The sequence below is a fragment of the Anolis carolinensis genome, chromosome 5, assembly GCF_035594765.1.
Source record: "Anolis carolinensis isolate JA03-04 chromosome 5, rAnoCar3.1.pri, whole genome shotgun sequence".
Lineage (NCBI taxonomy): Eukaryota > Metazoa > Chordata > Lepidosauria > Squamata > Dactyloidae > Anolis > Anolis carolinensis.
The window spans coordinates 185,139,317-185,163,329 of NC_085845.1; the positions used below are offsets into that span (position 1 = coordinate 185,139,317).

The following is a 24,013-nucleotide window of genomic DNA, read 5'->3' on the forward strand; positions in this document are numbered from 1 at the left end:
GCTATGTAGTAATTACTGTATTTACAAATTAAGCACCAAAACATCATGTCATACATCAAATTTGACAGAAAAAGTAGTTCAATACGCAGTAATGCTATGTAGTAATTACTGTATTTACAAATTTAGCAGCAAAACATCATGATGTATTGAAAACATTGATTACAAAAATGTGTTGGATAATCCAGAACGTTGGATAAGCGAGACTCTACTGTACTTATAAACCCCACTTGCCTCGTTCCCAGCAGATCTCACAACCTCTGAGGATGCCTGCCATAGATGTGGGCAAAACGTCAGGAGGGAATGCTTCTCGAACATGGCCATAAAGCCCGGGAAACTCCGAGCCACCCAGAAGCTTTGAATTACATTCTCATTCAAGAATCCTACCCATTCTTATTTTTGTGACGTCACCTCCATACGTCACAGCGGCCACGCCCCTTCTCCCCTTCGCTCGGCTCCCTCCTCCTCCTTGCCTTAAAGAGACATACATGCAAGAAAGCCAAGGAGGCGCTCCATTGAGGAGCGAGCCGTGGGAATGGCGCATGCGCAGGCGGGGCTGGCGGTTAAGCCAATGAGCCCGGCGCTTTCTTGCTCGCTTGCTTGCTTTTGGCATCCCTGCGAGACAAACGAGGGAGGAAGAGGAGGCAGAAAAAGAGAGAAGAGGAAGGCAGGAAGGTGGCAGCGCACTGAAGAGCACCAGAGTGATTTGTGGGAGGTAAGAACAGAAGTAGTGCCAACTTTAAAATACAAACGGGAAGATAGTTGAAAACTTATGAGGCTTGACTCAGCCGGAGTTTAGTTGGTTGGTTGGAGCGGGAAGGCATTGTTGCAGGTCGAGCATGTGGCTTGGGGCCTGCAGGTGCTTTGGACTCCAGCCTCACACAAGGCCTATTTGACAACATGGAAATGGCTGTGTTGAGGGGGCTGTGGTACTTGTAAGACTTTGAGGTAAACTTGGGCCTTCCCTCCAGGTGTTTTGGACTTCAACTCCCACCATTCCTCACAGCCTCAGGCCTTTTCCTTTTTCCCCTCAGCCGCTTAAGGAAAAGGCCTGAGGCTGTGAGGAATGGTGGGAGTTGAAGTCCAAAACACCTGGAGGGAAGGCCCAACTTTGCGGGTTATCAATAAAGTTATTGATATTATTATTATTATTATTATTATTATTATTATTATTATTATTATGGAACCTTCAGAAAAGTAAACTCCTCAGAATCTCTCCCCAGTGATGCCTTTCCTCCTCTTCCTCCTCCTCCTCCCTGGCTTCGGCTTGATGTCATTCATACATGGCAACAGTCCGGATTTGAAAGCAAGGTATAGATCTCTTCACAGGCTCCACAAAAGAGTGGATGGTTTCCATGGATGAGTCCCGTCACACACAACAACACTGTTATCGTGCTGTGATTTCACTCGGAACTGCCAACAAAACATTCAGTGGAATCCTGATTGGGAGTTCGCAATAAAGGCAGGAGCCAAAGTTTCCAAGTTTCCTGAATTTAAAAGTTGCCACTGAAATAATAATAATTCTGTGCTAAATAAGTAAATCTTATGCTCAAGAAGTGGGACACCCTCCCCGAAACTAGTGTGCAACAGGGATTGTGACTGCGCGCAAGATTAAGAACCGCCCCGTTTGCAAAGCTCCCAGCCACATGCTCTCCAGAAGCCCTTTGTTTTCAAGCGAGCTTCTGCCTTCTTTTGCAGATCAAGGCTGGGGTTGTTTTTTTTGGTGTTGGATATCAGCAAGGGTTCCCAAACAACATGCCTGGAGAAAATTGTCTTTACATGGAAAGGAGAGATCCTGGTTCAAGCTCGGAGGAAAACAAGAGGCTCACTTGCAAAGCAAGTTATGCACACAGTTATGTACAAGTTGAAACCCATGCCAGAAACTGAACTTTAATATTCTACTTTAATATTTAGTATTTTACTTTAATATTTTATATATCGGTATGTTTTAAATTGTATTGTTTTTAAGGTTGTGAGTTGCTTCGGGTCTCAGTCAAGACAGAGAAGAAGGATATGAACAATAATAACAACAAAAGTTTTTTCTCGGTGTCTTGGTTTTTAGGCCTGTTACTGGGGTTGTTTGGGGCACTAATTCAGAAAAAGCTGCATTGGTTAAAGCACACATGGGCACACATTGGGTCCTCCAGGTGTTTTGGACTTCAACTCCTACCATTCCTAACAGCATCAGACCATTCCTTTTTGAAGTTGAAGTCCAAAACACCTGGAGGGCCAAAGTTCACCTATGCCTGCTTTAAGGGGTCATGTTGGGAAACATAGTGGCAGATATTGTAGATCTGGAACAATGACAGATCTCTCAGGAATTCAGCTGTATTATGGAGAACCTATATCTGTGCACACATAGTTTAAATTTTAAAAACCCCTTTCCAACCAATTGATTTGTGGTAATGTGGTTGGCGTTCATCTTCTCAGCTTTATCCTCAGAACAGCTCTGCAGTGTAGGTCAGGCTGAAAGAGAGCACCAGGCCTCCAGTGATTTGTGAGATTAAATGTGGATTTGCTAGGTCATCACTATAGTCACTATGCGCCAATGGATTTGGAGATTAAGTCTGGCTGAGTCCATATAAATATGCCAAACCGATATGACTGCAGTCACAGATGCTTAGTCTATGAATGCCACATATGAATGCAGGTCAGAAATGGGAAGAGACCTGTTGTTTGGAGGGAGGATTGTTAGTCCTATACCTGGTTATGGTTTCCATATCAGTGGGATGGTCAATCTAATTCAAAGCTTAATGTGCTGTGCAGTGAGCTGAGCTCTATCTCCAAAATTAGGTTCAATAACATGGTTAAGTTTTTAAAAATTCAGACTAAAATCCAGAGTTGACATGAAAGCTAGCAGCTATATGTGTGTCTGTGTGTCTGTGTGTCTGTGTGTTTCAGTCTAGTATAGCATCTTTAGAGGTAGGAATATTAATAGGTTCTTTCAGTGCCTGTTTTGACTCTTTTCCTTTTAACCTGGAGTCGTGGACTTAAAAAAAAGAAGGGGGTGAGATTGAATATATGTTTAAAATGACTACAGTGGGAATGAATTTCCAAGCAAGGAAGCGATAAACACGATAAACACGTATCTCCAAACAAGAGGAAGACCACAGGAGCCAAGCCCTGCCTTGAACAAAGACCACCCACCCGCTGCCCACCACGCGCAAAAGGCGACCTAGTTTTCCAAACAGGCTGGAAGAATCAGGTAGCAGAGATCTCCATTCACGAGGAATCCTGTTTTGAGTATAGCGCTCTTGAACAGTTTTAAAAAAATAAGAAAAATGAAAATAGGGTATAAGTTGCACCCAGCTGCAGTATTTAAAAAGATGCTTCCCGCTCTTGTTTCAACTCAGCCACCAGGCGCGAATGCCTAGGCTTGCAACCAAAGAGGAGGGAGGCACCAAAGTTCACGCTATTGTTGTTTCAGGCGTGAGCTCATGCTGAAAGAAAACGGGGTGGGAGGGGGTCGCATCCCTCTGGTTTGTAAACAGATTCAGCTGTGTGTTATCCAAATCAAAATGCATACTGACTATTTAGAAAGGCAGCCACGGGCTTGAGTTTGCAAGACCTGAACAGGGCAGTTGATGACGAGGAGATCTGTCATACGTAGGGCCAACTAAATATAATTTACACTACTTCAGCTAACTTATTTTGGTAAGAATTCTGTTCAAACCAAGTAAATCCCTTCCAAATCCTATCTTGCAACACAGTACACAAAGAGAACAGTGAATCATGGAGACCCCAGAGGCCATCCAGGAACAGACCACCAAAGCACTCCCGACAGATGGCCATCCAGCCTCTGCTTTAAAACCTCCAGAGAAGGAGACTCCATCACCCTGCGAGGCAGCATATCCCACTGCCGAACAGCTCTTACTGTCAGGAAGTTCATCCTAATGTTTAAGTGGAATCTCTTTTCCTGCAATTTGAATACATTGCATTGCTCTGTGTCCTCGCCTCCAGAGAATAAGCTTGCCCACTCTTCAGAGTGACCACCTTTTAAATATTTAAAGATGGCTATCATGTCCTCCCTCAGCCTTCTCTTCTCCAAGCTAAAAATACATGTGCCTTATTGAGCTTGGCTGCCAGACATTTTATCATTTTGCACCCCTTCAATGTGCTGCAAAGGCACATTGGAATTGGCAGACCCCCAGAAGTCTCTGCTGATGCCTGGCTTAACAGTGGGGTGGCTCTATGTAGTTTTGCAGGAGTTGTTTTAGAGCTGCCATGGAAAGGACCCTCCAAAGATCGCCTTTAATCTCCTGGATGCTCCTGGGGGCTAAATCTCCCCAGAGAAAGAGGTCAGAGCTACTGGGAGGGATTTCCAACGCCCTATATATTCTCGCACATGCAGCCCTCCCCACTTGCCATATGCACAATTTCACACCCACAGGCCCACTCACAAAAGTAAAAGTGACACCTGTTGCATGGAGCAAGCTACTCCCAGTTTGGGTTTTTGCACACACCCTCTTCTCTTTACATCGTATGCATGAAGCGCATGTAGCTCCAAGGAAATAGCTAGCTCTGTGTCTATGTTGACTGTGTTGACTGTAGAAGGGGATTTGGAGCATGGCTTGGTTAAAACAGAATTCTTACTTCTGCAGCAGCAATAATAACAAAATAGTTTCTAAGACATAGTTACTAAATCTCATTGCAATACGAAGATAGGCTAGCAAGTCCTTATATATTGCAAAGATCTTTCATGCCCATATTGCATGCATGTACTAACATACAGTACTTGATGGGATCACTTTTCAGTGAACGTTCAGATGCCCAATATCATGATTTGAAGAGTAGCATTTACCCCAGTGCCAAATGTTCTTTTAAAAAGAGTATCATTTTCCTTTTTCTTCTTGGATTAAATTGTACCTTCACCTAGTGGGGTGTGGAATCAGCTTATTCCTCTTTCCGTAACACTTTCCTAGATTTTGTTTCTGGGTCTTTTCTGGTGGTGTGGAAACCTTTTGGTTCTCCTCCATACTTGGAATGAATGTCACTTTTCAGTGTGTTTTAGAGTAAAGTTCCAGAATTCTCTGGGCAAATTCAGCACCTCTGACTGCAGACCTCTTAAAAATTGTGCTATATTGAACATAGCGGGTCTTGCTTTTTAGTAAATGTTTCAAGGGCTTGAGCAGAAACTTAACAAGAGATCAGTCCTTCATTCTTGAAAGCTTTTGTTCCATCAGGAATTCTCTGAGAGGCCTCTACTGTAAACCAAACACCAGCAGGGGAGGAGCATGCATTCCTCAGCCCAAAGCTGTCAGTGAGATTAGCTGAAAATGTCTTGCTTATTTATCCTTTTGCACATTTTTAGGTAGTAGTTTGGCGTTGACTCAGGAGAACAAAGAACTATGTCTTTTATCAGACTAGCATGTCTCTCACTCTTTCTGCTAGTTACAATTTGAAGCATAATAGGGCTCGGTAGAAGCAATACTGGACTTGTTTGGTATGGGTTTTAATTGAAAAAAATAGTTACTTGCACAAATGAAGAGCTGACTTTCCACTTAGATTTTACTATATCCTTGTTGTACATCAGTTTGTTTATTATTGTCCGTTGGTCTTTATTTAAGCATAGACTTCAGGTTTCTCTCACTGGCACAACAATACATCACAGCTAAGACACCTCACAAAAGATATATTGCAGAGAGTTTGGCAAATTAATGTGTTCCAATACAGCAAGAATACAAATACCTTGGGAACATATACAGTTCTTACATGTAAGCATAACTCAAAGGCAGGCTGGCTTAAAAGTATACCAGGTTTTGGAATTATCCCAGACTTGCTACATCTAGATTTGGAAACAAGCTTCAATATTCAGTCCAAATTCCTCCCTTTTTTTCCTTCTAATTTTTGCCTGCAGGTTCTTTTAAAATATGTGTGTCAATGCATGTTGTGTTAGTGGCGCTTCCATCAGTAAATGTGAGTGGCTTATCACATTAGGTTGCCATGAATGGAGGGAGGATTATAAAACCTCTTTGGGATATTAAATGTTTTAGGATAGCAGCATTCCGGGAACACTAACTTTTTATTACTGCTCTGTTTGAAGTCTATTTGCTTTTAGTTGCAATGTTTTATAGCTTTCCAAGATAATACTCCCTTTTCTTTAAAAGAAAATGGTCTTTATGTACATCATCATAGCAAATGCTTTGATTCCCTTACCATGTGTTGTGTTCTGCTGAGAAAGGTGTTGTGCTAAAAGACCAAGAATTATCTTTTCTCTTCCCTCTCAAGTCAAGAAAAACATTCCCTAAGACTCCCCTTTCTGTCACCACAGAACTGCTAAATTTCATATAGCGTATCATACAGAACATGAAAGTCTGGTGAATTGCAGTTGAAGAGAGAAAAACTGTCCAGCACTATCTGAATGCCATTCTTCTGTTGGTCACAACTATTTGCTTTATTCATTTAAGTATATTCTGCCTTCCTCTGTGTCATCAGATCTCAGAGAAGTTTAGAAGTTAAATATATGCCGATTAAAACTGTTTAAAATAATATAAAATACTTTAACCTGAAAATATAATAAATAAGTTGAAAATTTTAAAACAAGTTAATGTGAAACCATTCACATCATTATTTTGGATCAGATCAGTTAACCCTCCACACTAGCAGTTGAGAACTGCCTGACAGTCAGATTCTCAGAAAACAAGTGACAAAATAAACCCCCTCCTTGCTTTTTAATGCCAGATTTTCCACACCTTTTTTGTGCTTAGGTGGAGGCATGTTCTTGTTGAGTATCTGGCTAATCAAAGCTGTAATTATCCTCATAATTGTAGTTTCCCTCTGCCCAAAACAGCACTTGTGTCTTTTTGAAATCCCTTTTTAGGGTAACGGTAAACTGTTACCCAGCAAGAGCAGAAAATGTGTTCATTTATAATTACAATAGTTGGATTCCAAAGCTGGAAACTGATATATCTCTATTTATCTCTCTTCCTTGTCAGACATTGTACAATGCAGCAAAAATAGTCTGTAACTAGGAAGAATAAGTTTCATAGTTGGCAAGAACAGCAAACATATCAGAGTCAGAAGTCAGGAAGTGTCAAATTGGGCCATCTAGCTTATTGGTACAAGCTGGCATCTTTTAGTACTTTGCCAAAATTGAGTGACCTTGTAATACTAAACTTCTGTCTGAGATCGTGTGGTTTTTAAGACCAACAGTGGGCTTGAGAACGTTGGATAAGCGAAAATGTTGAATAATAAGAAGGGACTAAGGAAAAGCCTATTAAACATCAAATTATGTTATGATTTTACAAATTAAGCACTAAAACATCATGTTTTACAACAAGTCTGCCACTTGTTTGGGAGTGTGGCTGCACTTGTGTTGTTGGGCGTGTTGGCCCATTGCGTGTAGCTGCCTAGAGAAACAGCTGTGGATCCGGGTGGGAGACAGACTGCATTGGATAATACAGAACGTTGGATAAGCGAGACTCTACTGTATTACCAAATGTTAGTCTAGGCTCATCCAACCAAACAACCCTATACATTGTCTCTGTTATTACTGCAGTCAATCCTCGGTTATTGGTACAGTCGATTCTGTTCTCTTAATTTTTAAAATCTAATTAGTATAATTATTTTTAAAGAAAGTCTTTAAGCTATTTCTGTCTCTTTTCACCCTCCTTTGCTGATGTGACCCATTATTAAATTAGCTATTTTTGATTGCTGAAACCATTATAAATATATTGGCTTGTGATTAATTTTGGAGCAATAAAGAAAGAGAAGGAGAGGAAGTAACACCAAATCCAGGTGCAATGATGGGGTGCTAGAGGTTTGAGGTGGACTTCTCTTGCAATTTCCTCTTTTAGTTCTTTTGAATGACAGACATGTTGACATTGGTTCTAAGTATGTATGGCTGACAGCAGATGGAACTCAGCATTTTTAAAAATCAAGTATGCTTTAGGATACAGCTGGCACCAGGTAATGCTGAAATATAAGCACAAAAGTAGGGTTGTCCTTAATGAAAGTATATTCACACATACAAAATCAACAATATAATACAGTCATATAAACAAAAATAGAAATTGCTGCAACTTCTATTACAAATCCTGTTGTCTTTCAAATACAGGGTGTTTGAAAAAGAACTCCCTAGTTTTAAGTATAAACACATTAAAACTAGGGAGTTCTTTTTTCAAACACCCTGTATAGCCACTTTTGCCATTTAATAGATCCCTTAAGGAAGGTTTCATTCTCAATTTAGAAGGTACCATTTCAAAAAGAGGTGTCCAACTTAGGTCTAGTTTTGTCTTTATTATCATTAATGTACCAGATACACAGAAACTGTGCCTCCATTAAAGAATCTTCATCTCCCGTAACTATTGATCAAGGTCAATTCTTCTCTCTGTGTGATATGTTAAATAGCAATCCATCAAGTCTTTTAAGATAATTTATTTCTCCCACTTCTTTTATATATGAAGGCTTGCTGCTGCTACTGACCATATAGTGATTAATTTTGTGGGTTTGCCCAAGTTAAGGATAACAGTTGGATTCAGGACATAGATATCTTTTTCACGAAAGCTTTTATTTGGGTTAAATGTACATCCTATCCCCTCTCTCATATCCACAATTTTAAAGAGGAGAAATCTGATCTGAGACAAACAGGGTAACTCAGAATACTTCTACAGTCCAATTTTAAAGTCACCTTGTTAATGAGGTGAATTTATCATGATTTCTGTTGTTGCAGCGAGAGACAGCTGGTGGTGGTGTTCGACAGAGATGGAAATGGATCTGAGACACCTGTCTTTACAGAAGATGGTGTGGGGCTGTGATGCTGTATAATTTATTAGCTCCCACTGAGGATTTTTTACTGTGATGTGGTATCAGTTTGCAGAGCTGTCTACGGAGGTGATGGAGGTTCATCACTTCCTTTTAAGTTTGTCCTCTGAAGCTTGATCTTTTTCCCCTCCCTCTCCATTCCCTTGTAGGCAAAAGAAAAGGGGAAACAAAGATGTTTGGCTTCCACAAACCGAAGATGTATCGGAGTTTAGACGGATGCTGCATTTGCAGAGCGAAGTCTTCCAGTTCTCGGTTCACTGACAGCAAGCGTTACGAAAAGGATTTCCAAAGCTGCTTTGGGTAAGAGCTGTTGCCATTCCAGTTGCTCTCTATTTGTTTAACTCTTTTCTGAAATTCTCCTTACATTAGGGAGTCCAACCTCAGGAAAGCTTTCATCTCCACATAGACTCCTGGCATGTTAGTCTCCACTCTAGATTAGCCAGTGAGCAGCCGGAAACAAAACCATCCTGTTTGTCACTATTTTCAGTGTCTTGGGTGGCCTTTTGTCATTATGCACCATTCTTCAGTCCAACCTTTGAGTAAATTTGGGCAATTGTGGTAGTCCTCTATACATTTTATGAGATTTTCTTAGGCAAGGAATGCTCAGAAGTGGAGCATTGAAATAGTTCACAACACCTAGTATTCCTTGGTAGCCTCCCATCAAAGTGCTAACCAGTCCTGACCTTGTTAACGTCCAAGATCCAATGAGATGTGATGCCTTCAGGATATTTAGACCACTGTACTACCTGTTTATAAATGAAAGGTGGGGATAGGATTATGTGCACCTTTGTTACTCCTCCATAAATTTACCTACCTGGTATAATTGCAGTTAGGTGTTGGCACCTTACGCATTCAGCAAAATGAAATCATAGCAAAGTTTCATTTTGGACTAGTGCTCCCAAAATCTCCCTGATAATTTTGCTGGCTCTCAGTATACATGCACAATGTCTCCCTTTGGACATTCTACCAGAGACAGTCAGGAAGGTAAAGACAGTGGATGTGATGCCTTTCCAAATGTTTATAGCATACATTTAAACAGGGAAACCAAAGCTACAAACTGACTTCAGTTGGGTGCTCTTCAGCCTCCTTCCACCTCATACCTGCTTCAGAACTATACTGTTTGGAAGGGTTCTCAACAGAACCAAGTTGCCATAGGTCAATTACCAAATGGTTTAGGGGTAGGATATGTTGGGTTTCAAAATGTGACAAAGTCAATTGTCCTTCGTTGTGGTGTTTTCTTTATTATGTAGCTTGTTTCTCATGTAGTTAAGTCGTTGAACTATGATCTTTCCTTTACAGTCTGCATGAGGCCCGCTCAGGAGATATCTGCAATGCGTGTGTGCTTCTGGTAAAAAGATGGAAAAAGCTGCCAACCGGATCAAAAAAGAATTGGAATCATGTGAGTTCATACTGTGGGTTTTTTTGTTTGTTTTTTTGGAGAATATTATCCTTTTAACAACCCGGATTTGAACAATATTCTAATTCTGAAATGTCATTCAGTTTACGTAATCTCAGACTCCAGATTTTCCTGACATTCAAATTGGGTTGATATTCTCGGTACACAAATTCGGTTTTCATTTTTTTGTTGTTCTGCTTTTTACAGCTTTTGGCAGGCAGACTCCTAAGTACAAATCACCTTCACCTAGCTCTTCACATTTTTTTTTGGGGGGGGGGGGGGTTAGGATAGCATGTTCCAGAATCCAGGAACCATGTTGTTTGGGAGATTCTAGGCAAAGGTGTCTTTTCTGAGCTCTGCTTTAACTTAATAGAAGCTGCTGTTGTGGCCTATGACTACATATTAGAATTAGTGGGATGAACTTTTCCCTTGCTGTCTTTTTCCAGGTGGTGGATGCGAGGGCTGGGCCAAGTCTCAAAACAACACTGAAGCCCAAGAAGATGAAAAGTCTTCCTGGCAACAGGATAAAAAGCAATCAGATAAGCAAGTTGCAGAAAGAGCTGAAGCGACATAGTATGTTGAGTCTATGTACTTTCTATTTAATTATTGTTTTGCTTGTTCTGGTGGAGATAGCTCCATCTAAATCTGAATGTGGGCACTATAAACCACTGTTGGGGATCTTTAGGGGTAGGGGGTGTATGCTGGGCTATCATTTGAGTATTCCTTTCCTCTGTGGTGCTTTCCAAAGTCATCCATATGTGAAACTGTAATGGATTTGTTGATACACAATGACAGTGTAAATGCACTGGTGTGTTCATAGAAGGGAAAAGACTGGGTTTTTTCCCCAGCTGAGAAAGAAAAAAAGTATTGGAAAATCAGACTACCCCAAACAGGCTGAGCTTGTCTGCCTTCCCTCAGCATGATTACATGACCCTGGAACAAATGCAGCTGCTTGTATAGTCTACCAACAGGATTCTGTAATTGTTTTCAAGTAGAATTACATTCCTTGGGGTGGGAGGAGATTTTTTTAAAAAAACCATTTGGGTCCCCTAAAGACTGAAAAATAATATAATAATAACAATAACTTTATTCTTATATCCTGGCCCATCTCCCCGAAGGGACCCGGGACGGCTTACATGGGAACCAAGCCCAGTGGAACAAAAATTAAAATACAACAACATAAAATACATTTATGTTACAAAACAAACAACTTAAAAACATGTAAACTATCATTAAAAACAAACTCAGCAGCAACTGATAACAATAGCTGAGATATGGTCAGAGCTAAAAGGCGGACCAGGGCTTGTGCAATATACTCCAGGGACGGGGTTGGTGAAAAAAGTGCAAGTCTAGATATTAAATAAGTCTTGAAAAGCCAAGCCAAAATGTTAAACCGGTTAGTGAAAGGCGCATTGGAAGAACAACGTTTTCAGATCTTTCCGGAAGGTGGCCATGGTGGGCGCTAATTTGGTCTCTCTGGGGAGGGAGGATTTAGAGGGCATATAAGACCTCATAATTTCTAGCCCTGGTCTAAAATGTGCATGTGTGTGTGAGTTAGAGAGACCTGGTGTGATGCCATAATTTTTTTCTATTTCAGACTCTGATGCCCACAGCACCACTTCAAGTGCCTCTCCAGCCCAGTCACCCTGCTATAGCAACCAATCGGATGATGGTTCAGACACTGAGATGAGCCCTGGTGCTGGCCGCACACCTGTTTTCTCTTTCTTAGATCTTACGTATTGGAAAAGGTGAATGAAAAAGCCCCAGAACCAAAAAAATCCTCTGTATATGCTAGTAATTTGTGTTATTTTTGAAGTTCTAGTAGGGAGTATTGCTCTGTATAACATAACACTTCCAACTTTAAAATTGCATTTAGAATGGGACTTATAATCTTAGATATAGCCAAAGGAGAAGGTAGGGGGAGAAGCAGGAAGTGATGGGTGGGGGGGATGGACGGACGGACAGAGGTTTAAAGGCATATAATTGCAATAAAAGATAATCTTAATTACAAGGCTGCCTTGCTTCCGATGCCTCAGCTATTAGAGAACATTTGCAGACAGCTGATGAGTCAACATGGTGTTTAAGGAAGTAGAGAAAGTAACTGGATAGCATGCAGGGCATGAATTGGGTCACTAGCCATCTTGTTGTCTTGAAAGCAAATCCATAGCCTTGGGCTTCTTCCCCTCCCCCCATTAACCCCAGCTTGCAAGAAATGATAGATGTTGTGACAGTAGCCAGCAATTGTATTGATCTGTAAGTATCCCTCTTACTTTATGATTAGCTGGTTGCCACAGGATTGTTCTCAGCTGAAATGCTTGCATAGCCTAGCTTACTTTGTAATGTGAGTTGTGATCAGGAAATTAATTCATGGACTTGGCTTTCACAATGGTGGTCATTCCATTAAATGGCTTTAAAAGGTGATTAGCGAATATTTGTCTTGGCACCTATTGTACTTACGGCAGGATAAATACGAAGTGTTGTATCCTTCACACCCCAAATCCAAGGCATACTCTAGATCCAGGTTAAGATATGGCTGTAGCCTTCTAGGCTATGTAACTTCAGCTGTGAGCAGATGTTCTGCCTACTTGGACCCATAGTTCACCATATCCTAATTTCATATTGGCTGAATTATCAAAATCATCTCTATTGAACTAACTATGAGAACTCACAAATTGCAGCTGGAACAAAATACAACCACCAGAATCCCTGAGTGGTGCTCAACAATCAGAACATATTATGGCCAATTGAATCTCAATGACTTCTGTCTCTGTTCCTGTATTTGGAAAGACAATATTGATTTAAAAGCTCTCAACAGTTTAGATTTAGGTTCATTTAAGTACCACTTTCCCTCTGCATTCTATAGCCATTGCAAATACACTTGGTGGGCACTAAAAACAGAGTGGTCCCACAGTTGTAAATCCCTAAGGATAGTTAACCATTTTGAGACACAGCTGAGCTATAAAAACATAAAATTTAGGCATTTCCTATCAAGACCAATCAAGACTCTTTTTAACTTTGAATATGTTTTGGTGGTTTTAATTGAATTTTTAAATGTTTTTTTGTGTTCCATTCTGTTTTAATGTTTGTATACTTTGAATTGGATACCAATGCTTTTATGTCAAGCCACTTTGAGTCCCCTTTGGGGAAATAAAGCATGGTATAAATAAATATAATAATAATAATAATAAGTTTTATTTGGCTTAAGCTTTTATGGACTATAATCCGCTCCATTAAACATTTTAAAGATACAATTTTGGCTGCAATAGATAGTGTAGCGGCTTTGTGATGTTTTATTTTGGTGCTGTGGTTTTATTATTCTTACTCATTTAAGGTTACTGTGATTATTTACATTTTGTACACTGCAGCAATAAGCTATTAGGTCAAAAGGGAGACGATGAATGTGAAATAATTTGTATTTGGTTTTACTTAAAGACAAAAAGTTTGCTGCGGAATTATTTACAAAGGCCGCTTTGGAGAAGTCCTTATAGACACTCACCTCTTCAAGCCCTGCTGCAGCAACAAGAAGTCTCCAGTCGAGAAGCCTGAGCCTCAAGGGTCCCAGTCTCCAACAATCTCCAACCAGGAAGAGTGGTGACTTCCACAGCTCACTGAAAACGGTGTAAATGGAACCTCTTTCTCTCTTGAAAGGCTTGAAACTGACCGACTCCTCACTCTGGAGGCCTGCTATGCTGCCAAAAGACTGTAGTTTCTTCCTTGAAACTGTTTTGAGGGTTTGTTTGTTTTTTACTATGTCAGTTCTGTTCATTCAGAATTCTATTCACATCTCTTCAAAAAGGACTGTAAATAATATTTAAGATACTCTAAAATAGATAGTCGAGCTGAATGCTGCTGCACGTTATTATTGTTCAAACCTTTCCCCACACAACTTCTTGCTTGAATGATAATGAGGTTGGTAACATAGATATGTAGAGTTTATTACTATTAGAGATGCAGTGCTCACATTTGACATGCTGAAATTTTAGCCAGTCATTTTTTTTTCTCTCTGTGAGAAAAAATATTGTTTAATGCTCTAAGGCATGAACTTTGGGTACTCAATTTTGTACAAGTCCTCCCTGCAATGTCTATGTTGTGAAAATGGGGAGAGCTTACTTACTACTGATGCTTCAGCAGTGATGTTTCACCTCAGTTGGGTCTAACATATTGCAAAGAACAAACTGAGAAAGCTTGGCTGCAGGATTCTGGGAGCTATTCTAAACTAACTTTTCCAGATTCAGAAATGGTGTACATAGGAATGGCGAGAGGAATGGGATCAGACTAAGGCAAGGTTAGCAAGGCTGTTGTAAGGCTGGACAAACTAGGGGTTGAGTGGAGGAATCCTGGACTAAATCTTTTTTATGCACTGTATTCCGCTCACTGTTTATCGGTGAAAGTTAGAGATTAATCTTCAAGGGAGACATGGTATTTTTAGAACCATCATCACAAGTGTAATCTTGTTTATGTCTATAATAGGATGTGGCAAATGTACAGTGCCAATTCCTAGTTTTAGTACCAAATAGTTTTTTCTGTGGTTTGGGATCAGTTCAGGCTGCAATCCAGCACATATATATAATGTGTAAGCCTTATTTTGGCTTGATTTTTTGTCGCCTCTTCCTATAATTCTATCAAATTGATAAAAAGAAAGTAAGCATTATCTATCATGCGATGCAATTAAAGAATTGCATCCCAGAGTAGATACAGCACTCTGTTCGTTATTGGCAAGGTCAGAGAGGGTTTATGTGGTCTATTTTGTAACCTCATCTCAGCAGCTGTATAGAAATAACATGGTAATAGAGATTACATTTGAAAGGAGCCATGCCAATTTTAAAAACCTCAGGTTTAAGACTTCTCTTCTTTCCTTTGGATTCTGTGTCTCTGTCACATCATTAATGTGACAGCACAGCCAAGGAAAAGAACTCTGCAATAACTCCCCTGTACTTTTCCTGATCCTCGTTGAAAACATCTGGGCTCACTTAAGGTTGCCCTAGGCATGTTCTGCATTTCTTGACAAAAGTGAGGGTTTCTTTTTCAAATACAATCCGGCAAAGGTTCTACAAATTAATGGAAGTCCATACACACTGTTGTGTGTCTTCCTGCCATCTATGGGCTGTCAAGACTCTAGAGAGAGTCCCATGTCACTTAACTGGTGGGGAAGAGAGGGATTGGGGAGCAGAGTTACTTCAGCCATGGAAAAAATGTACCTGGTCTCATTTTGTTGCGGGGAGAGAAATTAAGGTCCAGTGGAGTGCACTGATTTTCTTTCCCCTAGAAGCCAGGAGCAGCAGTAGTATCTTCATTGTGCTAATAGCCTTCCCTGCCTCATTACTGATGGAAAAAAGAAGCACAGCAGCCTTTCCTATGGTTTGATAGCTGCAAGGCAGGGAGAGGTTTTTGTATGGAGCACAAGGGTAACAGAAATTGTGTTCTGTGTCCCATCCAGAACAGGACTTACTTGTAAGTCACTAAAAGGATATCAGCTGCTGCCTGTATAATTTATGCACACATAACTTTCCCGCACTATTGCAATAGCAGTTGCAGCATTCCCTGGTATGGAAGGCCCTTCAGATTTGTTGGAGTACAACTCCCACTATCCCCAGCCAGTGGCTGCAATGATAAGACTTACAGCATGACACGTTTGGAAGAACCCTAGGATTGGGAAGTGGGCTCTAGTATTGCTTCTTTTTAATATTGTCTCTAAATGGGTCTGGCTTGTCAAATGTATTTTATATATTTTGTCGAAACCACCTCAGTAAATGTCCATTTTCACTAGTTCTTGGTACTGGATGCTGCATTTCCCAAAACCCTTCCTGCTACAATGCCTTTCCTCTCCATTTCCCAGAAGTGCCTTTAGATTTTGCTCTTCTTTTTCACAATCCTATCTTCTAATTGTTGGAACTGCCCAGTTAAATCTCCTCAAAGCATATTTGTATTTAGATTTGTCCTTTGCTGCAGTCTCCTTGTTCTGCTTTCAATGTCAATTACTTTCACAGATGTCTTAGGAGCAAAATTTCCCTACTGACAACAAATATGTCTACACTCTAGAATTAATGGTGTTTAACACCACTTCTGTTGCCATGGCTGAGTGCTATGGAATCATGGAAGTTGTAATTTTTCAAGGTCTTCTCTGCCAAAAGAGGGCTGGTGTGTCACCAAACTACAAATCTCATGATTCGATAGCATTGAGCCATGGCAGTTGAACTGGTATCAAACTTCTTCAATTCTACAGTGTAGAACCAGCCAATAGCAATAGTAGGACTAGGTAATCCAGGAGGATTTTTAACTGTAGGAGTAGTTGTATGATCTAGTGACTGAAGTAAATTTTAAATAACCTTAAGCAGGCATAAAGACTAGAATCTTATTTTTGTTTTAAAGTCCAGGTGGTCCAAGAAAGTTTTTGTTAGATATGATGAATGCGTGCCCCTGCTTTTAAGAGTCAAGATAGTGGCTATGGCTTTAGTTCATCACACTTTTCATCACTTTATTTGAATACCATGAGAATTTCTACTTTTATGCAATGCACTACTTCAAATAGGCCTATGTGTTTCAGGCTTTTTTCCACATTTTCATTAAACCATTAAATTTGAGCCCATGTGATATGTCAGGAAAAATTAAATCCGAAATAATGTGTTCCTATATTTTTAGGTTACCTTAGTACTCTTTCCCATTCATCAATATCCTGCCTTCATTTGTAAATATGGAGAAACATTCTAAAGGGAGGATAAAATCAATCATTTTTGTAATTGACTAGCTACTTGGCAGCTTTGCTGGGTTGGTAATCTTTGGAGGGTACATGCAGTACATTTGTTGGCTCCTTACTGGATTACACTTTTTAAAAATGGGTTAATGGTTCTGGGCATTTAACAACTAAACTATGAAATTGTGTGCTATAATTTGGATCATCTCTTCCACTTCTGTATTTATTTATTTATTACTACAACAGCAGACTGTCTTGCCCTTTGCCTTCCTCTTCCATCCTGTGTAGTAATACAAAATGAATTGTATGTAGTTATGCACTTTGTATTAATGTAGTAGAAATCTATGGAACCTCTGTTTTTATACTTTTTTTACATTGTTCATACACTTGTAATCCAAGCCTTTTTTAAAAACTAGGGTAATGAATAAATTTTTAGTCTTATTTAGAAAAATATAAACATTTCTCTTTCTTTTATTAACATATGTTTCTTTTTTGGTTTTCTTGATCTGACAGTTGAATTGGATCCCAGCTACACTGACTTGAATATAAATAGCTGGAACACAAGTGATGGGCAGATTTAGGGCTAATGCTTTGATCCGAAAAGGTATGGTAACTCCTTGAGAAAAGAGTGAAGTAAGGAAAAAACTGACTGGTAATTAAAAGAATTAGTTTACAATTCTGTGCTGACTTAACTGGAATTAAGATCTATTGAAATCAATTGGACTTACTCAAACATAACTACACTTAGGTTTTAACTTTTACTTATGGAGTGCCATAAAGATTGTAAGTGAACAAAAATGTTCTTCAAAAGACATGATCCACAAACTTCAATCTTTTGTGAACACCAATTCATTGCATTGGCATTTTTAGACTGTTTAGCATGTTTTTAGAGGTTCCTTTTTGCTAGCAGATATTATTCTTTCAACCAGAGATCACGTAGCAATCTGATTTGGAGGTGTGACGATATCATGAACCAAAAGAATGCCCACCAATGGTTCCTCTTCATCCTGGAGGGGTGGCCTTCTGTCTTCAGAGTGGTAGTCTGACGCTCAAAGTACTACACCACACACAGGAATTCACTGGCTGTAGGGAGACAAATTGATGTATGTGTTTATAGAGACAGATCCCTGAACAACTGGACTGGGGGGAAAGATAGAAAAGAAATACAAGGAGAAACATGTAGGTTCAATGTAGAGCAATTAAGAATTACCTTGATTTAGCACATGTTAATCCTATATTGATTTTATTAAAACAGATTATGTTAGTAATTGGTACAAAAAGTAAAGTTCTGATGCAGCAGATTAGAGACCTATCTAATTGGAGATGACCAGATTGCTTCCCAGTTCTGGAGCCAAACCGTAGTGGATGTCAAGGGTCCAAGAAAAGGAGACTTTTCTTGTGCTGCAGCCTTTAGTAAGTATGCTGGCAGAGCTGGTGAATAAAGAAGATAATGGCCTGTTGCTGCAATTTTGCACCTACCTATCTTAAATGTAAATTGTTATGTAGGTAAAGGTAAAGGTTTCCCCTGATGTTAAGTCCAGTCATGTCTGACTCTGGGGGTTGGTGCTCATCTCCATTTCCAAGCCGAAGAGCCGGCATTGTCCATAGACACCTCCAAGGTCATGTGGCCGGCATGACTGCATGAAGCGCCGTTACCTTCCCGCCGGAGCGGTACCTATTGATCTACTCACATTTGCATGTTTTCGAACTGCTAGGTTGGTAGAAGCTGGAGCAACAGCGGGTGCTCATTCCGCTCCCGGGATTTGAACCTGGGACCTTTCGGTCTACAAGTTCAGCAGCTCAGTGCTTTAACACACTTCGCCACAGGGGCTCCTAAATTGTTATGTACCTTCACGTAATTTCTGATTTACAGTGATCTTAATGCAACTTTTTCTGGCAAGATTTGTTCAGAGAGAGTTTGCCTTTGCCTTCTGAGGCTGAGAGAGAGATTTATCCAAGGTGTCCCAGTGAGTTTCCACTTTCCATGGCTGAGCAGGGATTCAAACCCTGGTCTCCAGAATCTCAGTCCAATACTTAAACCACTAGACCAAGCTGTATCTGAAACTGAGTAAGACATGGGTATTACACATCTATACAGTAAAAAATGTTTGTCCAAGATTATTTAAAAGGAATTAAAATAGTTTTAACAGTGGAGCCCCCAGATGGCGTAGTGGACTAAGTGACTGGAAGGTTGGGTTGCTGACCTGAAAGTTGCCAGATTCGAATCCCACCTGGGGAGAGTGCGGATGAGATCCCTCTATCAGCTCCAGCTCCATGCGGGGACATGAGAGAAGCCTCCCACAAGGATGGTAAAACATCAAAACATCCGGGCGTCCCCTGGGCAACATCCTTGCAGACGGCCAATTCTCTCACTCCAGAAGCAACTTCGGTTGCTCCTGACACGAAAAAACAAAAAAAAACAATGTCTATATTTCAATTGTTTTGAGATGGTTGTAATTTAATGTACACATTAATGCTTCTCAAGTCTGGAGAAGAGTGAACAAGAATTTCAGCACACATGGCTTGTTCTATTTTAAAGCCACTAGGTGGAGTCATTTGCATAAGAAATCCTCCACGTTTCAATGTTGTACATCTCTGTTATGCCCTAACACTTGCTCTTAGTTTGTAAAATTTATTTTCAGGACTACTTTAGCAATTCCATAGGGAGATTCTGGACACTGTAGTCCCCTTATAAATCTTTTTCAAGATCTGTTCCTGCAGAATTCAGTTTCAGCTTTTTGTGTATCAGATTTTATCTGTCTTCATTCAGAAATCAGACTTGACTTGCTCTTCTTGTTTGCATTATGCACCGGAAATTAGAAATACTACATTATGGATGAGACTGCTTTCCTATTTATTAAGATATCTTTGCACTTATGTAGTTCTTTCACAGCTGCCTTCCCATGTTTTAGTCATTTTTCCATTTCTTAATCACAACCCCTATTTTTATTTATGACTGAGCTGATACAGAAATTATTTATTTTGATGCTTTTATCATAGATAGTTCAACATTTAGTTTTTAAAAAGTCATAGCAAAATCAGGAATGTAAAGAAGTAATTTTTTAAAATGCCAAAATTGTCACATAAAAATTAAGGCACAGATAGTAGACTGTTCTTTATTTTTAGTTCATATTTCCCAAGATCTCCCAATAAACTGGGAGTTGTAGTTGTTGGGGATTCTGGAAACTGCATGCTCCAAAAGTAACTTTTCCAAGCTCAAGAGAAGACATATCTTTATCTCATTTTGGAACTCAGCCTGAATTTCTCCCATTCCTCCCCCCCCCCCCCCAGACATGTACCAAGGTTTCTCTCTGGCCAATCTGCAATTTCTACAATAAACTTGCTGTTAACACTGTTTGCAAAAATAACATTTTGAATCGGCCTCTTCTCAAAACAAGACAAAGTTCATCTCACAAAAAGTTAGAAGCAGTTTACAAAAGAGCTCATTTTTAAAAATCACTGTCCTCTATTTTAGTCCAACATGATTATTCTGGCCTTTGTTTCATGTGACACTGCTTGTACAATGGAAGCATAACTCTAAAATTAATATAAACTGTGCATTTTATTTAGTGGAAATCCTGCAGATCAGCTACTGGGTTTTGTGTCCTCTACTTGTCTACCTACCAACTCACTTTCCCATCCCACAAAAATTGTACACTCTTACTTTTTCATGTGGTTAAGTAGAGCTAGAAGTTACTTCTAGATAGCCCACCTTAGAGACCTGGCCATTGCTGCTACTTTCTTATGGTCCTTTAGGGTTTATGGTCATCCAGGTATGTATATTGGTCATGTACTTGTCTCCTCCTTTTGCTGTTCTGAGTGATGTGCTTCTGTGTTACCGTAGGCATTATCCCATGTCTCAGACCTTTCTTCCCTTTGTGGAGTTCCTGGCATTTTCTTCACCCATGTGCACCTCTGGATTAATCCAAGATGATGAGGAGAGCTAATTGTACAGTAAAGGTTTGTATAACAGTTATTTCAATAAAATGCAGTCTAGTGCATATTAAATCACTGAACAGCAGAAATTTAAAAATCCATGGTTTTAAATGCATTTTTGACATCAGTGTTGTAAACCATTCTGATCTTCACTAAGTAAATAGGTCATGCATGTTTAAAAAATATCAGTTGTCAACTCCAGCATGCAGCAGCACTTATAAGTTCTTGTTATAAGTTCTTGAATAAACATTTCTTAAATGTAGGGGTTTTAAAAGACAAACTTTCGTTTAAAAAAGAATAGTGCATTCAGTGCATTGACCCTTTTCAGCCCTTATTGCTAAACTTCATCTAGTACTGTATGCATAGAAAGAGTGCCATATTTTGAAAATAATTATCATGCAGTGCTTGGACAGTGGTAGGTGTTAACTGCTAAGACTTAACTGTTGGGCAGCATCCTCTTAGGATGAAAACATCAATAAGAAGGGCCCACTCAATATAATTATTCTCCAAGCCACATCGCAAAGTCTAATTTAAAGGGAAGACTGGAGAATTTTCCAGTCCCAAGAGTTTGGGAAGTTTGCCAGTGGTTGCCAGGCAATCTCCAAGTGTTGGCTTCCTCTTGACCCAGAACGCATTTCAGTGGCATGGGCATACAAGTATTTACAAGCACAAATTGTTTTAAGGACCATCTCTGTATTGTGCTTTTATAGTATTTTTGGGAGCTCATAGGTTTCCCTAGACACTGGCATTAGTTTGATATGAGTATTATAAGTCATTCTTTTTGTTCAGAAGAACATAGTGTTACCATTCCAGTTTGGTCCAGAGTATGGATACCTAGCAACCGCAAAAGGCTTCTAAACCTTCTCTTACGTCACATTTTAAAAGGCCTTTAGGGAAAATAAGGAAGGGAAGGATGCTATCATAAAACAGATACACACTACCATCTGAGGATAAATAGCTTATTTGGGGAAGCTTTCTACTTTTACCTAAAAACTTCAGCAAAACATTCCTTCCTCAACAGAAACTCATTAGTCAGTGTGGTGACTTTTTCTTTCAATAGATCCTTCTACATTTAGCCAACAAGAAATAAAATATATCCTTCACTCTCCACTTTCTCTTGTCTGCTTCCCACACAACTAAACAAGCTTGACAAATCGAGTAGCTATTGTGTTAAAGAGCAGAGATCACAAGGCACTGACCCATATTTTTAAATAAACAATAGCTTCTCTCTAGACTTATCCTGAAAGGAAAAAAGGTCCCTGGCAATGTCCAGTATTTCCCATTCTTTTTCATTTTACTTGAATATAAATACTGTAAGTAAATAAATAAATATTTTTTTTTGAAACATCCTGGGTTTCCCTTGCTCAGACTGTCATACTTTGGTTGTTTAGCTCTGGACATATCATGAGACAATATGGCTCATTGAAAAAGATGATAATGTTTGGCAAGATCTTGAAGCTGGACATCCATTTTTTATTTTTATTTTTACCAATGGATCAAATATATAGCTCAGTAATGTGTCTATGTAGTCAGGGCTGGAGGCAAGATCTGGTGGATTCTAGTAATTACAATGAGATATGGGTGTACTCTCAGGTGTTTTAATAGTATAGAGTAAAGAGAAGGACATTTCCAGCTGTTTAAATGGCAGCATAAAGGAAATGGATTCACACTGTAGAAGTTTCTGCTTCTATGCTGTTAATGTGGCATTCAATAGATTCAACAGAATATTAAGCCCTTTTATTTTGGGGCCTTCTCCACACTTCTAGAATTATCCCTGCTATAAGGTCTGTACTACATCTCTGTGTCTCTGATCATTCACCGGTCCTCAGCTTCTGCATCAAGACTGTAATCCTTAACTATTAGCTTCCCTCATTTCCCATCCTGTTCAGAAAGGAGGCTTCAGACACATTTTACTTGTGTTTGTGTGTGTGTGTGTGTGAAAAAATTGCAAAATATTGTAGATACACAACATACCCAAAGTGATGAATAAGTATTTCGTAACAGTGTAATGACAACAGTAGTAGAGGTATTAAGCACAAGACTCAAGTTTTCTCTTGTGAGGGACTAGCAAGTTTATATGTCTCCATTCAGCTATGAAAGCATCCGTAGATAATGTTGGTGGAAAGGAATCATTTTTGTTCACTGTTTTGAGCTAACGTGCTCATCTGTGCATTCAGGAGTGGCATTTGAAAAGTCTCTACATGTTAAGAAATCTCCATTTGCAAGCAAAGCATTGATCTTATAGGTGCTGCTGGAGATGCCGGCATAAACATTAATTGTGGCAGGAATGTTTATAAGGCAAAGACAAATAAGATTAGCAAGGGGACACTCACAGTTGCACTTTCTAATTCCGCTTGGAGAGCTCTATAATGATGTTAGAGCTGTTTTTTTGTGCTCCCGACAATACAGGCTCCTGTCACTTTTGTTCTGAGCAAGTGGCTGCTGGACAGTTTTGCAAACACAGCAGCATTCCAACTTGGCAGGCCTCCATTATACAGCAAAATTGAGGAATAGTCACAAAAGCACCTACAAACATTGTGCATGCAGGACAACTTTCTTACTTTTCTGAACATATACATTCGATTCCAGTTCCTGCCACTAGATCTGTTCTCTAACATTTAATTCATAAAGCAACACATAGGGTTCATTTTTAGTCGTGTTTCGATTTCATAGGTTCAAGTTGTAAAAATAATTACCGTAGTTCATCAGACTGATGAACATTACGTATTTCCAGATGTACCGCTGAATGTTATTTAATGTCTGTTTATTTTTTGCTATCTCATCTTAAAATGTTAAATGTAATTTTGCAATGCAGATTTTTAAAAAGTTGTAAGATATCTAAAAGGAAGAGCTAATCATGGCTAGCAATTGTGCTATTGGGTGGGATCCAAAATCTGTTCATAGAGAAAAGTGCTCAACTTGTAGAAGATGGCTCCATCCAGTTTTCAGATATTTGCATTTTCCTGCCTATGACAACACATTGTATGTAGCACATCCAAAGAGCTGGAAACACCGAACCAGCAAAGAAGGCTGTATTGGAGATTCACTTCCAGCAATTGTACAGATCTAAATGTGGATCATATTCAAGGAGTATACATAAAAGATGTTAAACCTAATATACTGAAATCCATCATGTGTTGGAAACAAAATTACTTTAAAGAAGAATAAAAAGGAGTTTTGGGCACCTTAAAATTTTTCAGTCTATTTGACAAGAAATTTCAGTTTTGAGT

The 24,013-nt window shown here is 39.5% G+C and overlaps 1 protein-coding gene across 1 annotated transcript; it reads left to right on the forward strand.

The window, feature by feature from the left end:
- The first annotated feature begins 531 nt into the window (after positions 1-531).
- sinhcaf (SIN3-HDAC complex associated factor) lies at positions 532-17,304 on the forward strand. Its single transcript, XM_062981124.1, has 6 exons — positions 532-712; positions 8,910-9,060; positions 10,060-10,159; positions 10,603-10,729; positions 11,754-11,904; positions 13,589-17,304. The coding sequence occupies exons 2-6, from the start codon at positions 8,933-8,935 to the stop codon at positions 13,749-13,751; spliced, it is 669 nt and encodes a 222-aa protein (XP_062837194.1). The 5' UTR covers positions 532-712; positions 8,910-8,932; the 3' UTR covers positions 13,752-17,304.
- Positions 17,305-24,013: the final 6,709 nt, after the last annotated feature.

Coding starts and splice junctions, on each gene's coding strand:
- sinhcaf (XM_062981124.1), top strand. CDS start 8,933: ATGTTTGGCTTCCACAAACCGAAGATGTATCGGAGTTTAGACGGATGC. Junction 10,730..11,753: donor GAAAGAGCTGAAGCGACATA/GTATGTTGAGTC, acceptor TTTCTATTTCAG/ACTCTGATGCCCACAGCACC. Junction 11,905..13,588: donor GATCTTACGTATTGGAAAAG/GTGAATGAAAAA, acceptor TTTTACTTAAAG/ACAAAAAGTTTGCTGCGGAA.